Raw genomic sequence first — 17,473 nt, forward strand, 5'->3', positions numbered from 1 at the left:
TAGGGTTTTTTTTAATACAGATATAAATTTATTTATTATTTTTGGGTGCATTGGGTCTTCGTTGCTGGGTGTGGACCTTCTCTAGTTGCGGCGAGCGGGGGCTACTCTTCATTGCAGTGTGCTGGCTTCTCACTGCGGTGGCTTCTCTTGTTGCGGAGCACAGGCTCTAGGCACGCGGGCTTCAGTAGTTGTGGTGTGCGGGCTCAGTAGTTGTGGCTCGCGGGCTTAGTTGCTCCACAGCATGTGGGATCTTCCTGGACCAGGGATTGAACCCGTGTCCCCTGCATCAGCAGGCGGATTCTTAACCACTGTGCCACCAGGGAAGTCCCTAACTCTAGGGGGTTTTAATCCTGCTGATGCATTAGAATCACGTGGGGAGCTTTTAAAACTCCATAGGTGCCTGGACCCAGCCCCTGGAGGTGCTGATAGAGTAGGTCTGGAGTGAGGCAAGGGGAGAATTCCACCAGGTTCAACCTCACATTACAGAATAGTCCATCGCATCCGCTAGTGCACCTCTTCAAGCAAGGTCTACCAGTTGGCCTCACGAGGGTTCTGATTAAATGCAGAACCTTGGGCTCTTCCCAGATCAGCCAATCAGAATCTCTTAACAAAGACCCCAGGTGATTAGTAGGCACATTCAAGTTTGGAAAGCACCATGAGAATAAAGATTCTCAATGAGGAGAGGGGCATTTATTTCAAAATCTAAAGTCCTGCCTTGCTCATACCCTGCAGTGTATTGCTTCAGTGACAAGGTGTACTGTAAGGAGGGTTTGTCACCCTCAGATGGATGTGATGGAGGCAGGAGAAAGGCTGGGAAATGCTGCTCTTGAACAGTGGATAGCAACTCGCCTGCAGATTAGGGTCACCTGAGACCTTTGCTGGGTTCACCCCAGTCTAATGCAAAAATCCCTGGGGGTGGAGCCCTGAGCATCCGGATAAAAGCCCAGATTCCAGTAGAATCAAGAGCAACTCATCCCACGTCAAGGTGCATAGGAATTCATTGGGGATCTTGTTAAAATGCCCTTCTGGTGCCAGGTCTGGAGCATGGCCTGAAATTGCGCATTTCTAACCGGATGTCAGGTGATACGCCTGGTCCACACCTCGAGTAGCAAGTGTGAACAAGAGTGAAGTTGTGTGTTTTTTCTTTTTTTTTCCACAAGCAAACAGCAGCATTTGGCCTTTTGCTTTGCCTTCAGTCTATCAGTTTTTGAGTTTCTTTTTTTCTTTTACTTGGTGGTGGGAATGGGGTGCAACAGAGCTGAATGCTACAAACACCACATAATCAAGCAGATAAACTCGATAAAATCTTGACTCTAGTCTCTTACCTGCCCATACTTAGTGCCTTTCCCATTTTCTCAAAAGCTTTTCAAACTGTCACCACTCTCCGGAGGGTGCTTCGTAAGTCAAGAAACTCAAAGCTGTTCAAACCTTCATTCATCCTTCTCTGCCCCTCACCTTGGAGCCATCCTGCCTGCTCTACACTCCTCTACCATCAGCCATCCCCTCTCTTCCTGTTTCCTAATGCCCTCTTTCCTGGCCCCTTCAGTCTCCCGCTCCTAAGAAACACCTCCTAATGAGCCCAACTCCCTTTAGTTTCTCATCCAGAAGAAATGTATTTCAATCAGGTCACCAGTGTGGTTTTGTGATCACCAAATCATTGGGCATCTATGCCCTTTCTTACCGGGCAGCTCGCTACTTGCCCCTCCTGCCTGTGCCCTCTCACTTCTGTTACCCACCATTCTCCTGATTTCTCCCTGAGCCTTGAAGTCTCTTTCACGGCTTCCTCCCCCTCCACCCAGTACTTACATAACTCTCTGCTCTTGGCTCACTGTTCTGCCTCCATACTCCCTTCCTATGTAATCCATTCACTCTCATGATTTCAACTAACGTCTGAGTGTTGAGGACCTTCAAATCTGTATCTTTGACCTGAACCTCAGCCTGGAGTTCCAGCTTGGTTTCTACAGCTCCTGGATGGACGTTTCCACCTTTGTGTCCTATAGGGGTCTTCAGTTCACCAGATCTGAAAATGCATTGTCCCCCCAACTAGATGGATACCTCTTAAGTTCTCTAGCTCATCTGTGGCACCTCTGTTCATCCAGTCACCCAAACTAGGATCCTGGGGTCACTTTTTTCTCATTTTTATTTTATTTTTTTAATTTATATATATTTCTACTGAAGTATATAGTTGACTTACAGTGTTTCAGACGTACAGCAAAGTGATTCAGGTGTATATGTATACATATTATTTTTCAGATTCTTTTCCATTATAAGTTATTACAATACAAGTTATTGAATATGGTTCCCTGTGCTATACAGTTGGTCCTTGTTTGTTATCTATTTTATATATAGTAGTGTGTATCTGTTAATCCCAAATTCCCAATTTATCCTTCCCCCACCTTCCCCCTTTGATAACCACAGGTTTGTCTCTATGTCTGTGAGTCTATTTCTGTGTAGTAAATAAGTTCATTTGTATCATTTTTTTAGATTCCACATTTAAGTGATATCATATGCTGTTTGTCTTTCTCCTGATTTCATTTTTATTCCTCATTCTTTCTCGCCCACATTTAGTCAGCTGTCCTATAGCTCTTGAATCTGTCTTCTCCCCATTTCTGTCCCCTTAGCCCTGGGTCAGGCTCTCATCAACTCTCCCTTCCATGACTGCAGTTGTCTTCTGCCTTTAGACTTCTTCCCTTCAAATGTATCCTGTGCACTGCTCCTACTGTGACCCGGGCAAACCATGGTCTGGCCGTGCCACTCCCATCCTGAAGCCCCCGGTGGATCTCCCCTGCCCTCTGCTTGCCGTACCAGGCCCCCTCAATCCACTGGCTCTCAGCTCATCTCCTGTCCTTCCTGTGGTCCCCTGACACCCAGCTCTTCACGTGTGAACCCAGGCCAGGCTGTTTTCTGCCTTTGTGCTTTGGCCACTGCTGTTGTATTTATGCCTGGAATGCCCTTCACCCCTCTCCTCTCCCTGTACAGGCGTGATTTGGGGGTAGCTTTTAAGAGTCCACTCGAGAGGTACCTCTTCCAAAAAGGTACCTCTTGACGCCACCACAGCCTGGCCGGATTCACTGCTGCTACTTAGAATTCCTGTCCTGCCAAGGGCTTAGCTCTTTCCTTACATTTTCTTCCACATTATACATTGTCTTCACTCCTGTATGTGTTTAGGTATCTCTCCCGCCTACCATGGAGAGACAATGGGCTCCTCAAGGTAGGGATTGTGTCTGATGGAGAGATGGTTTCCATTGAAATGAGTTCTAGTTCTACCTTATTTTTTGCTTTTTTTAAAATTGAAGTATAGTTGATTTACAGTGTTGTGTTAATTTCTGCTGTACAGCAGTGACTCAGTTACACATACATACGTGTGTGTGTGTGTGTGTGTGTGTGTGTATATATATTCTTTTTTGTATTCTTTTCCATTATGGTTTATCTCAGTATACTGAATATAGTTCCCTGTGCTATACAGCAGGACCCTGTTGTTTATCCCTTCTATATGTAATAGTTTGCATCTGCTAACCCCTAGTTCTACCTTATTTTAAATTAGTGGTTCTCAAACTTGAGTGTGCGTGTGAATCACCTGGGGAGGCTTGTGAAAACACTTTGTCGGGCCCATGCCTGGAAGTTCTGATATGACAGTTCTGGGGTGGTGCCTGAGAATTGGCATTTTTAACGAGTTCTCAGGCGACGCTGCTGCCACTGGTCTGGAACCCTCACTCTGTGAACCACTGCTACAAGACATGTCATGATTACAGCTGACCTGTGTTTTCTCCGTCTATATGTTCTAGAGACTATGAGTGTACATAGAGGTAGAGCCTAATCTAGGAAGACCAGAATCCAAGACACCAGGGGGAGGAACTTCGTTCACTTTCCCAGGCAGGGTTGATCTCATGATTTGTTAAATCTCACCTTCTGTTCTACCCCTTGTGGCCTGTTGATGGTTCTGGACCCAGGTTAGAATGGAAGGACCCAGCGCATATATAGCTCAGTGACCGATATGCATTCGTGACCTGAGAGAGGTAGAGCCCCTCCTGGCAGCAGGGCTGGGTGTGGACAGGACACACTTTTCTCAATACCATCTGCTTCCCCCTCCAACTTGACTCCCTCCAGGTCATGTCCAACCCGAGCCCCCAGGAGACCTTGGCCTGGCTCACTGCTGGGTCATTGTGCCTCTCATTCACCTGTTCTGAGTTCTGGCCGTTGTCAGCATCCTGGGCTAGTTCCCTTCTGTCACTACTTTTATTCTCGCCTCTTTTTTGATCTACTTTTCCTATATTTTTGAAATACTGAAAAGTGCATAGAAAACAAATACATAGTTTAACAGATCATTATTAAGTAAGCACATGTGTAAGTACCACCCAGGTCCAGCACAGGAACATTGCTGGGGCTCCTGAAGCCCCACCCGTGTCCGTCCTAGCCACCCCTTCCTGCTCCCTCCTCAGAGGTAACCTCCATCCTCATTTTTATAGTAATAACTCCCTTGATTTCCTTTATGGTTTTACCACCTACATATATATCCCTAAACACTGCAGTTTAGTTTTGCATGTTTTCAAACTTTGCGTATAAATGGAATCAGACACTTGGAATGATTTGGAATGGAATACAGTATGTATTTGTGTGTGTGTGTGTGTGGCTTTATTCTGAGATATTTTTAAGATTTACTCATTGTTGAACGTAGATGTGGTTTTTACCCGTGACTGCATAGGTTTCCATCTTTTCCTGTATGCTCTTCTCTTGATTTATTCCCACCCACCATCCCACTGCCTTTAGAATATTTTTTAAAAATATTAAACATAATGGCATAATGACCATAAGAAAGTCAAGCAACTTACTTATTTGATTTATATGTAAACCTATAAAGGGAAGGAATTGAACTGCAGACATATTTTTTTCCAAAGGTAATACGTGCACATAGAGCTGATGATAAAAGGGTGCAGAATGAAAATGAAGTCTCCCTCCCTGCCTCTTCTGTGTCTCAGCCATGCAATTTCCTTTCCCAGAGAGAAGCCGCTGTTACCAATTTCTCGTAGGTCCTTCCGGAGATATACACACACTCCTTGCGCAAAGAATACTTACAAACGTGAGCCCTTATATACCCATAGATACACATACACATAATCACGTGTGTGCATGCATGCATTCCTATTGTGCATTCATCCTGTATGTCACATGGCTGAAAGCATGGTAGATACTCCCTGCTTTTATCACTTAGTGTAATTTGAAGATCTTCCCTATCAGGACACATAAAGGTACCTCATTCTTTTTTGCAGACCACATAGGCTTTCACTGTGTGGATATTTAGCCAGCTGCTCTTGGTGGTATTTAGGTTGTTTCTAATCTTTCTGATAAACAGGGATGCATTGAATAGCCCTGAGATATGTTGTTTCTTTATCCAAGAGTATATATACACTCACTCAGCGCGTGTGTCTGTGTTAAAGTTTGATAGATATGGCCAAATTGCTCTCCGCAGAGACCACCTAAGAGGGCCTGTTTATTTTGCCATTATAGGATAAAAAATGGGTACGTAACTGAAGAATTGTACTTCTTTTTTGGTGAACTTGAGTATCTTTTCACGTATTTAAGAGCCATTGAATTTCCCTGTGTATGAACGGTCTATTTGTCCTTTACCCATTTCTCTCTTGGGTTGTTTGTTTTTTTCCTTTCTGACACTAAACTTTTGATTGTTTAACTCTGCTAGTTTGCTGCAGCTTGTACCAACCAATGCAACTTTTTGGTTGCGGAGTTGTCTATAAATCAAGAGTTCAGAATCAGCTGTGAGAGGATGAGAGGCCAGGCGAAGCTGACTTTCTTTGCTTGATAGTGATGATCAAAGGACTTGGTGACCCTGGGAAAACCCAATATCATGTAGCCATATTTACATGCATTAAATACACGTTTACCTGATGATTTTTGAGCCACAGCTGGCTGATGGTAAATGCAACATGCATTGATGATTTTATTAGGCACAACCTTTGTTAGCTGATTTCTCTCTAGCTTTTAACCAAAGGGTCATATGGTGAAGGTGAATTTTTTGCTGGTTAGTGTATTACTTCTTCTCTTTTCTTGGTCAATATTTCCATTCTAGAAAATGGGGCAAGATTCCTACTTTTTCTATAAATTAGCCTTGTGGTCCAAGTGTCTAGTAAGGTTCTCTGTTTTAATTGGGTACCTGGTAAATGTTTGATCAAAACCACAAATTTCCAAGTGTCATTTTGCTACCTTTCCTAAAGGCATGTGCTTTAGCACAGCATTTCTCAAACCATATTAATAGGTGTTCTGTGATTGTTAAAAATGTGCCTGTGGTCACATTAATTTTGAAAAGATTGAATTAAATAAAATTAAATGTTTCTTTACTACAGGACTTCTCAGAGCCTTTAATACACCAGTGGGTCTATTGAATATCCAAGGGAGGGATGTAGGATGCTGTGTTTTGCAAATGTATTTGACCACAGAACACGTTTCACTTTCTTTATGGTCTCTGATTGAAATATTCTTCCAGCAATTAGTGTGAAACTCAAGAAAGTATCAGGAAAAGGAATCAATTTCTTTGCCTGCTGATTTGTCTGAATTAGGCCAAACAAGGAACCTTGTTAGAAATAGGGTTATTGATTACTTGACTGCAATCATATTTCTGAAATTAACTACAAATGCTCCTGTCGTTAAGCTCAGTATATTGTAGACGAAGACACTAGTTACTTTCTCCAAGCTCCCCAACGTGTTATTCAAACTGTAAAATTAAGAGACCCAGGTCATTTCTAGCAGACCCTTCACTGCCCCTACTTGAGGTCAGATACTACCCTCTATCTGAGGCATCCAGTTCAAACTGGGCTGGGGAATGAGGGGGTTGTGCTGAGACAGAGGAACCACTGGCTGGAGGAGTTAATTATGAAGCAAATTTAAAGAGCCACAAGGGGGACGAAGAATCCAACTCATTAACAGGGCAGCTTATTCTTTCCTCTTGAGCACTTCTGAGATTGATTTTATCCCGTCTCATTGGTCTTTTCTCCCTTCTCGAGGAATCTTGTCTGTTTTTCTTCTCAACCTTGCTGAATTTTTGAACGGCAGTTCTCAGAGGTATTCTAGAACACTGGTGACCAGAGATGTGTTACAAGTCATCTGGGAGCCAAATTAAACCTTTAAAAATTTGCAAGTTACCATAAAATAGAATGGATTCAAGATTACCCTATAAAATATCTTTTTTTACCTACTTTCGTTTCGATCTCCTTTTTCAGTCGAAAGAAATGTTCTGATTGCACACATTCTAACAGCCCTTAGGAGCTGTCGTGCAGTTCCATTAAAATTTTCCCTTTTGATAATATTGCATGTAAGCTAAAAAGATGCTTAGAACATTTCCATTTGTAATGACATAACAGTTATGATTACCCAATGAATGGCAGTCCAAATGATGCAAGAGAAATTTTCAATAATGGTATAGTGGTTTTTAAAAAGTCATAAGGTTAATTATTTGCTTTCTTCAGTAGTCCACAACTGTTCCTTTTGCAGTATTATACGTACTTTCTTTGAAGTAGAAGTCTAGAAAATGAATCATTAAAAAATGAAATATGTTTTTTTCTAAAGCATATTTAAATTTTTATAATTGTAGTCATAAGGTTGATAATCTTATAATCCTGTACTTGTAAATGTTCTCTAATATAATCCCATCTCCAAAAAGAATGTCTCATGAGTTGTTGATCCCCTTCTTTGTCAGTAGAAGAAGGAGGAGCTCATCAAGACCTGGTTCATGGGAGTTCCCTGGTGGCCCAGTGGTTAGGATTCGGCGCTTTCACCGCGGCGGCCTGGGTTCGACCCCTGGTCCGGCAACCATCCCACATGCCACACAGTGTAGCCAAAATACAAAAAATAAAATAAAAAAGTTAAAAAAAGAGTAATGTGGGAGAAAATAAAAAACAACACCTGGTTCACCCACTCTCGTGTGTATCACACAAGGGAAGTTCATCTCATGTGCATGTTCCAACACACAGTCAGTGGGGGACCTTATGCCAAAAAGGTGCTTCCTGAACTTTTCTTCCTAAGTTATAATATCCTTGTCTTGAGCTTTCATAGCGGTGACAGCTTATGCCTTCCTGTTAGGAGAAGAAGCACAGCCTGATATTAGGTAACAGTGGAAAGGTTGACCCTATACTGATAAGTGACACCCCCCCCCCAAAGTCTGCTCACTAACAAGGCAGTTCTCATGGTGGTTTGTAGCATAAATCACAAAAGAAAGTCCAGTCAGTAGAGCGAGGTGGATGGAGAGGTTGGCTGGGGGGTCAGACTGCCAGACTTTGAATTCTGATTCTCGCCCTGAATCCTGTCTCTGCCTCCGTTTCCTCAGCTGTAAAACTGAGATATTAACTACTTGGCATGATGCCTGGCGCCTACTAAGCACTGAACAAATGTTCTCTTTAGAGCCATACATCATGGGACAGTAGAAGTCAAGAGCAGATGGGCAAAGACAGAACAGGTGGGTGGAAATTTCTTCCCTACAACTGTAGCCTGACTGCCAGGCTAGTCATCTCTAGGTTGGAAGGTCCCTTTGGCTGGAATTTCCATTAGGAGCTGGACTCCACCATTGAGATGGAAAGGAATCAGGCTAGAGATAAACTATATCTCACTGTTTGTGAACTTTACCTTTCCTGTTCATTCAGAAGGTCGGCAAGCATGTCCTCGGAGGGTCCTTCCAGCCTGTCAGAGGTTTTATGGGAACCTATCGCCTGAGAGTTGTTCCCTCTAGCAACAGAGAAGCCGAGGGCTTTCTAAAGTTCCCTGGAATTTAGAACTGGCGATTGAGTGGTAGATGTGACATTAAGTGCATGGAATGAACTTAGAAAGACAGCAGCAGATGCTGGCCATCAGGATAAAGCCGTGCACAACCCCGATCTATGATCAGGACTCAAAAGTGTTGAATTCGTCGGCGATACCCTTTTTCTTTGATTTATTCATTCACTAAGTATGTAATGGGTTATACATTTTACAAACCAAGTAAATGAGTTTGAAGTAATAATTTAGCTGTCACTTTGTAGAGCTCTGGGATTTTTGTTCGGGCCATGTTTAAATGAGGATTTCTCTTTTAGAATCGAATGTTCTATGAACAGTGGGTCCAGTTACAACATGGTCATTGGTTTGCTCAGGCTGCCCTAACAAAGTACCATAAACTGGGCGGCTTGAACGGCAGATATTTCTTGTCTCACAGTTCTGGAGGCTAGAAGTCTGAGATCAAAGTGTTGCGGTGTTGATTCCTTTTGAGGGCTGTGAGGGAAAGATCTGTTCCAGGCCTCTTTCTCCTTGGCTTGTAAGTGGCTGTCTTCTCCCTGTGACTTCACACTGTCTTCCCTCTATGGGTATCTCTGTCCCAATTTTCTTTTGTCATAAGTACAGCAGTCATATTGGATTAGGGTCCACTCTAATGACCCCACTTTAACTTAATTGTATCTGCAGTGACTATTTCCAAATAAGGTCATATTCTGAGGTACAGGATCGGGTTAGGGCTTCAGTGTGTGAATCTAGGAAGGACATAATTCAACCCATAGCAACATGCGAATTTTCTACTTGATGGACTTTTTTCTCTTTCTTTTTTAAAGATTGTACATGGCAAGTCAAAGCAAATGATCGACACTTCCACGAACAACCTCATTTTATGAACACAAAGTTCTTTTGTATTAAGGAGAGCAAATATGCGGTAAGTTGATTTTAACTTCCTAAATTAATTTTAGTAAAAGCCAGTTTTTCCCAATAGCCATCATGCTTACTGGCTTTGTGTGACACCTGCCTTCCATGTAACCCCTGGCCTGGGGCTACTGATAATCATCATTAGTTCTCTAGAATGTCATTTTTTAAATTGAAGTATAGTTGATTTACAATGTTGTGTTAATTTCTGCTGAACAGCGAAGTGATTCAGATATATATATATATATATATATATATATATATATATATATATATATACACACATTCTTTTAAAAATTCTTTTCCATTGTGGTTTATCACAGGATATTGACTATAGTTCCCTGTGCTATACAGTAGGACCTTGTTGTTTATCCATCCTATATATAATAGTTTGAATCTGCTAACCCCAAACTCTCACTCCATTCCCCTTGGCAACCACAAGTCTGTTCTCTAGGTCTGTGAGTCTGTTTCTGTTTCCTAGACAGGTTCATTTGTGTCATATTTTAGATTCCTGGAATGTCATTTTTATTCATCACACTAAGATTAACTACCTTAAGGGTGTTTGGGGGTGGCTTAAAACGAAACAAAATTGTGTAGATTGAAATTTCCCCTCTGTATGTACAAAGCTCTTTTAAAAATATTTTATAAAAGAATCTACAGTAATATATCACAGAAGCCTTGTTTTTGACAGTAATAAGAATTCGAAAGGAATCTTAGTAACTTATTTCCCCCTCCTCTGCCTGTGATGGATTTAGAGACTTTGAAGATATTTTCACCTCAAAAATGCTTATTATCATTGAAATATAAAGAACCCCCATTACGTCTGGGCTGAAATGTTTGTCTGTTAGATCCTAGGACTGCTCTAACGAAGTACTACCACTTGGGTGGTTTAAGTCAACAGAAATTTATTCTCTTACAATTCAAGGGGTCAGAAGTTTAAAATGAAGGTGTCAGCAAGGTTGGTTCCTTCTGGAGCATCTGAGGGAGAATCTGTTCCAAACTTCTCCTGTGGCTTCTGGCTGACAATCCGTGGTGTTCCTTGGCTTGTAGACGCATCACTCCAATCTCTGCCTCTGTCTTCACACGGCCTCCCTGTGTGTTTCTGTGTCTTTGCCCAACTTTTCTCTACTAAGGCCAGCAGTCATTGGATTAGGGCCACCTTAATCCAGCATGACTTCACTGTAACTTGATTACATCTGCAAACACTCTATTTCCAAATAAGATGACCATCACAGGTATCGGGGTCAGGACTTGAGCATATCTTTCGGCGCACACAACTCAACCACACCCATTTCTTTTTCTTACACAGCCTCCATCCCTCTTAAGTAAAAGAATGTTCCTTTTTCCCCCATGTTGACGTCTCCCATTTTCTTCCCATCTTTGCCGCATTTTCAAGGAGGCTCTAAGGGGTCAAGGGACCCAACAGCAGCATCAATTTGGTCACAGTCGGATTTGCCACAGAGACCTTTGAGATGAAATGTCTGCATCTTGTTACTGTCTCTGACATAAGCCTCCAAGGGGTCATCTTGAGGCCCAGTTAGAAGTAAAAGCTTAAAGGAAATCTCAGTATCTTTCTGACAGATTACGTCCTTGGTCCCTGTAGGCTACAGGGCTTAGTGATTTTTGCAGGTGTATATACATTGTGACACTGTGTTAAGTGTGACTTTCTCATTTTTTCCAACAGAATAATGCAATTAGAACATACAAGTATAATGCATTTACCTTTCTACCAATGAATTTGTTTGAGCAGTTTAAGAGAGCAGCCAATTTCTATTTCCTGGTCCTTCTTATCTTACAGGTAATACCCTTTGATATCTTAAATCTGCTCTGAATTATGGTGACTTAATAACATTCAGGTTGTTATTGTTTAAGTTGCATATAAAATCTGAGTAATCTTGAAAGTTTTCTATATGGATGTCTGAGCTCTGCACGTAAGGGAAAGTGCCTTATAGACAGAACCAGCTCAACAATGTTAAATGAACAGAGAATGGGAGCAAACGGAAATGTTATTTTAATTCTGTATTTAAAAAAATTCAATTTCCTACTGATGTCAGTGGTAAAACTGGTTTCCCTGAAGTGAGTAAAGTTAAAATCTTCACTTTGTAAAATAATCGTACCTTAAAATTAAATCCATTTTTTCATGGTTGGCCTTTTTTTTTTATTTGGATGCCAAAATATTGTTGATTTTTATTAGTATTTTGGTCATAATCCTCAAATTATTTTGTGAACTGGTTTTACACTACTGGAAAGGCCTAATCTTTTCTTGAGGTTTTTTTTTTTTTTTTATCTTAATCGTGGCAAGGAATTCACTTATCTGGAGAGCAAAGTGCTACCTTCCCTTTACTTCCTTCTAGAGGGAAAAGGGGAGTTCCACATATTGATAATAATGTGGGAAATGAGCTTTCTCTCTTCTAACCATCCCCTAATTATCTTTTCTGAAGGTACAGTGATCCAAATTAGGGAACTAGTAATAGCCTTAGACAGCCCTTTCCTTGCACTGTTACTTCACTTAATTCTTGTGCTCGTTAAGTACTATCATAACCTTCAATTTGCAGAGAAGAACTGAAGCCTGGTGAGGTAGAGCAACTTGCTTCAAGTCCTATCACCCTACGTGGCGAGGCTGGGTAGGACTTGGATCCAGGAGTTTGACTCCAAAGCTTGTCATTTTAACCACTACATGATATGGCCTGATGATCAATAGGATGGTTGCAAGAGCTCTTTACTTGCTTCCCAATCTTTTATTCCAACTTGATGGCCATCTTGATGGATGTGAGGCTTCCTGCAAGGCCACCCTCTTTCTTGGCTAGACTGATAGCAAGGACCATGAAGAGCACTTTCTCCTAATGGTCCCAAAGATGCCCCACCCAATCCGGAGCCAGCCACTATCTACTGCCATTTTTGCCTCCATCATGGGACCCTCAGAGACCACTGCTGAACAACCAGCAGTGTAAAGCCTGCTGTATGCATTCCCTAGAAGTTAAAGGACTACTTCTCCCTGGGATCCTACAGTGCCTGCCCGTTGTTAATTATGACTTTCACAAAAGGTTTGGAGCATTTCTCTCTTAGATATCATGTTACAAAGCTTCCTTGGTGTCCAGTGAAAGCCATAATGAGACCAGGAGCCACTGTCCTCTGGGCTGTGTCCCAGGAGACCGGAAGTGAGAGAGAGAGAGAGAGAGAGAGAGAGAGAGAGGGAGAGAGAGAGAGGGAGGCACAAGAAAGGTTAGCTGGATGCTTTAGCACCTTTTCATGCCTGCTCGGCAGGCTGCAGGCCTGGATGATAATGGAGATTAACCTTAGAATCAACAAGCTTAGAATTAGCAGTTGCCTGTAGGTTAGCTGTGCCTTCCTGGGCACACACGCACGCCTTCTTTTTTATCTCTTTCAGGCAATCCCTCAAATCACGACCCTGGCATGGTACACCACCCTGGTGCCCTTGCTTGTGGTGCTGGGCGTCACGGCCATCAAAGACCTCGTGGACGATGTGGTAAGGATTTTTTTGTGCAGCTTCCTCCCCACTGCTGCAAGCATATTTTCAAGTGGCATTAATACTTGACATTTTGAGATTATTAAAATAACCTTTCCCATCCCTCCTCTCAAGGCTCGCCATAAAATGGACAACGAAATCAACAATAGGACGTGTGAAGTCATTAAGGATAGCAGGTACCATGCTTTTCTGAATGTGTGACTTTCTTCCAAGGATGTAATGTACAAATACATCTAGAAACATCCTCAGAGATAACTATTTGAACTTGGAAGTCTATCAGTGCATGAACCTTTTCCTTGTAAAGGCCTCTCTTCACTTCCTAAGACAAAGCTATACGCAAATTGGGGTCCAGGCGGTTGCCTGGTGGGGCTCTGTGTCCTCGGCACTCCTGTGTTTACACAGCCCGTCATCCTGGCGTGTGCTGCTCCATCTCTGCTCTTCCCAAACTTACGCTGCCCAGGGCTTTGCCCGGATGTCCTGACACCCTTCCTGACTCCCCAGCTACAGTGATTTCTTCCTTCACTCTGTTGTTTTTTTTTTTTAATAAATTTATTTATTTATATATTTATTTATTTCGTTGTTGCACGCGGGCTTTCTCTAGTTGAGGTGAGCGGGGGCTACTCTTCGTTGCAGTGTGCGGGCTTCTCATTGCGGTGGCTTCTCGTCGCGGAGCACGGGCTCTAGGCGCGTGGGCTTCAGTAGTTGTGGCATGTGGGCTCCATAGTTGTGGCTCACAGGCTCTAGAGCGCAGGCTCCGTAGTTGTGGCACACGGGCTTAGTTGCTCCGTGGCGTGAGGGATCTTCCCGGACCAGGGCTCGAACTCGTGTCCCCTGCATTGGCAGGCAGATTCTTAACCACTGCGCCAGCGGGGAAGTCCCTCGCTGTGTTTTTAGAGCGTTTTGTTTTCATCTTTCTTATTATGATCAGAATTTCATTAGAATTATTTGTGTGGAAGTCTCATCTGTCTGGAACTCTAAGTTTCTTGGGGAGACTGCACCTGGTGGTGTTTGTTTTTGTGTCCACCTGAGCATCCAGCACACACAATGTGCTCGTCAATGTTTGCTAAAGTAATGTAGTCAATGGTGACCAACGTGCCAACTCAGGGACCAGTGATGAGTCGTTTTTTGAGCAAGAGTTTCGAGGCAGAACTACAAATTCAAGTGCTAAAAATAGTGACTAAGGCCCAATTCAAAGACGTTTCGTGTGTCAACACTGAGGAAAAAACCCGAGTTATAGCCACGCTTCAATGGTGTCTACTTTGAATATAGACTATTTCAATCTATAAATATGTTTAGATGCTTTTTTTTCCCCTTCCAAATAAATAGATTCTGTTCCAAAGGTTACCTTTCAAGTCACTTAGAATCACTGTCGTGGATGGTGGTGAGATTCATAGCTAGCCCACAGAGCCCTGTTTAGCCCACAGCCCGGCTGACTACACTGGTAAAGAGTAGCTCTGAGTAGCCTTGAATTGGGGTTAGGAGTGCATATCGGGCGTGACTGTGGCCCCGACAGCCCGTGTATGGGGACTTGGGCATCCGTGGGGCAAAGTGACAGGGGTCTCCCAAGGGGAAACTGGACATCACAGTGGAAGAGTCAAACGGAATTGCTTCTAATACCCCTGAAGAGCCGTGACAAGAAGGTGCTTAACTTATTCATTTATAATTGAGACCCACACACACATTGCTAATTGATCATTTCAGAAATATTAAAATGTAAACTAACTACCATTCCTCTTAGTGAAAGATAAGCCAGGTTAAGAAAAATCTTGAGATTAAAAATTGTGTGTTAAATTCTTGGAAAATTGGGGAAACTGGGGTATAAGCGTATATTTTAAATGTATTTTAAATCTCCAGGTCTCTTTTATCCATAAATTAATGGGAGGACCAACATAGTAATTGGATTTCTGCCTCCAAAAAAATTAAGGTTATTAGTTGTGGTAGGTTCATAATATCTGTTAGGGATATCTTTTCTATAATGAAAACCTTTAAAACAGACAACAGGCAGACCTTACCTTATTGCATTTTGCCTTATTGTGCTTCACAAATACTACATTTTTTTAAACAAATTGAAGGTTTGTGGCAACCCTGCATCAAGCAAGTTGCCGTATTTCCAACAGCATTTGCTCATTTCGTGTCTCTGTCACATTTTGGTAATTCTTGAAATATTTCAAACTTAATCATTATTATTTTTTTGTTATGGTGATCTGTGATCAGTGATCTTTGACGTTGCTTTTGCAAAAAGATTGCAACTCACTGAAGGCTCAGATGACAGTGTTTTTTAGCAATAGAGTATTTTTAAAGAATGTACGTACATTTGGTTTTTAGATATAATGCTATTGCACACTTAATAGACTACAGTATAGTGTAAACGTAACATTTATATGCACTGGAAACCAAAAATTTCATATGACTCGCTTTATTGCAGTATTTGCTTTGTTGTGGTGGTCTGGAACTGAACCTGCAGTATCTCCGAGGTCTTCCTATACTATATTTTAAAACTTTAAAAAAATGTTGACTTGTTAAACATTTAAATGGGTGTTTCCAGTAGAATTTAATACTGAAGGAAGCAATCTTTTTATTTTATCAGTATCCTTAGGAGATTCATTAGGAAAGGGGTACACACTCATCAAAAAGATAACTTTAAACAGTAGAGAGGAGGCCAGCACTCCAGGTGGCCCATGTGGGAGCCATACTGCATCCCTGTCCTGGCACCAGCAGGTGATGGATAACTGAGAGGAAAGGAAGGAGAAGGGCTGGGAGCACAGGACATGAGCAGAAACAGAAGGGTGGCATGTGTCTCCTTCCCACACATGTAAGGAGCCCCCATTGACCCTCAGTTATACAACATAGAATGGAAAGGACACATCAAAGTCAGCACCCCCATTGTTACTTCCTTCAGAGGAGAAGATGATCCTGTGACCCCTTAATCATCAGACAGCTGAACTTTTGGCAGACCTTTTCCCTGTGATGTATATGTTTTCCCAGAATCTTTGGCTTCCGGACAGAATAATTCCAAATCCCTTGCCAGTAACTTTAAAAAGCCACTAAACTATCATTCTTTTTAATATTTAGGTTCAAAATTGCCAAGTGGAAAGAGATTCAAGTCGGAGATGTCATTCGTCTGAAAAAAAATGATTTCATCCCAGTAAGTGGACAAGCTCTGCTGTCTCATTCCTTGTCCTCACATCTGACCTGGTGCTCAGTTTTGCCTCGGGGGTCGGGGTCTCTCTGTGTTATTGGTGTGTTTTGTTTCAAACAGGCTGACATCCTGCTGCTGTCCAGCTCTGAACCTAACAGCCTCTGCTACGTGGAAACGGCTGAACTGGACGGGTAGGTGGGTCTTAGGTGGGCCTGTTGGAAAGCTAACCTTTGGAAGGCTAACCTTTGTTACATTGAAAGCTGTGCAGCTGGATGAGAAGCCCTGAGGTCTGGCCTTACCTCTACCCCCTGCTGGCTGTCCAGCAACCTCTGTAGGAGACCAGCCTCTCTTTGTCTTTGCCTTGTTAGTACCTAGAAGGACCCACAGTAAGACAACAATGGTCTGACTCCCTAGTAGACCAACTTCTCTTTGCCCATTCCATCGCCATATTTGAAAGCCCATTTTCAGGGAAAGTAGCAGGTTTGATGACACAGTGTATGCCTGAGCCCTCTGTAAGCTGCTGAGCAGTGTACAGACACAGATGAATGACTATTAGTGTCTGTTTTGGAAAAAAAAGAATAGATTTTTGAATTCTTTGCCAGTGAACCGTTTTCCCCCTTTGTTGGTTTTGGTTATTATGCTACCACTTGAAAAGATAAACTTCCATTTTTGACCATTTTGACCGGTTTTCGGTATACGTATGGAGGTTGCATTAGTTTTGCGTGGTAGCTCATTTAATCTTTTCCACAACCCCATGAGGCAATATTATTATTACCTCGAAGTTACCCGTGAGGAAACTGAGGCACTGGAGGTGAGGTCGCCTGCCCAGGTTCACACAGTGGGTGGCAGAGTTGGGGTGCTGCTCCCCTGTGCTCGCTCCCAAGGCCAGTGCCTGTGTTTCCCATTCTGGCATAAACCCCTTTCCCCACACCCTAGATGTGCGTAAGCTTCTTTATGGAGAGCTGAGATCATCTGAGTAAAAACGAGGGCTTTCTTTGCTCTATAAATCAGTCCGTTGATTGTTCAACCTTCACTGTAAAGCAGCTCTTATTCCCGTGAATGAGAGATTCTAAAGTTTTACAAAGATATAAAATGCTCTGTCAGAGCAAACAGAATGGAAAGTTGAGAACCACTGGTCCACTTCTTAGTGCGTGGAAATCCCCAGTCAGTATTTGTGGAACTTG

General features: G+C 42.5%; 2 protein-coding genes across 4 annotated transcripts in view; one reads left to right on the forward strand and one right to left on the reverse strand.

Annotated features, from left to right (window-relative positions):
* The window catches only part of ATP8B1 (ATPase phospholipid transporting 8B1), a 110,770-nt gene that overhangs the window by 58,490 nt on the left and 34,807 nt on the right, over positions 1-17,473 (forward strand). For 2 of the 3 annotated variants that reach the window (XM_082417949.1, XM_082417950.1), the window contains exons 3-8: positions 9,579-9,676; positions 11,348-11,461; positions 13,052-13,150; positions 13,265-13,326; positions 16,223-16,295; positions 16,410-16,480. In XM_082417949.1, the coding sequence (XP_082274075.1) occupies positions 9,579-9,676; positions 11,348-11,461; positions 13,052-13,150; positions 13,265-13,326; positions 16,223-16,295; positions 16,410-16,480 (517 nt within the window). Of the gene's footprint in view, positions 1-8,332; positions 8,462-9,578; positions 9,677-11,347; positions 11,462-13,051; positions 13,151-13,264; positions 13,327-16,222; positions 16,296-16,409; positions 16,481-17,473 lie in introns of all 3 variants that reach the window. The other variant, XM_082417951.1, reaches the window with a different exon arrangement.
* LOC309639982 (uncharacterized protein) overlaps positions 3,398-17,473 on the reverse strand; it is a 90,653-nt gene continuing 76,577 nt past the window's right edge. The window contains exon 3 of the transcript XR_014251945.1: positions 3,398-8,081. The gene's annotated coding sequence lies outside the window, so the exon portion shown is untranslated. The remainder of the gene's footprint in view (positions 8,082-17,473) is intronic.

This window comes from Balaenoptera physalus (assembly GCF_965194825.1).
Source record: "Balaenoptera physalus genome assembly, chromosome: 12".
Classification (NCBI taxonomy): domain Eukaryota; kingdom Metazoa; phylum Chordata; class Mammalia; order Artiodactyla; family Balaenopteridae; genus Balaenoptera; species Balaenoptera physalus.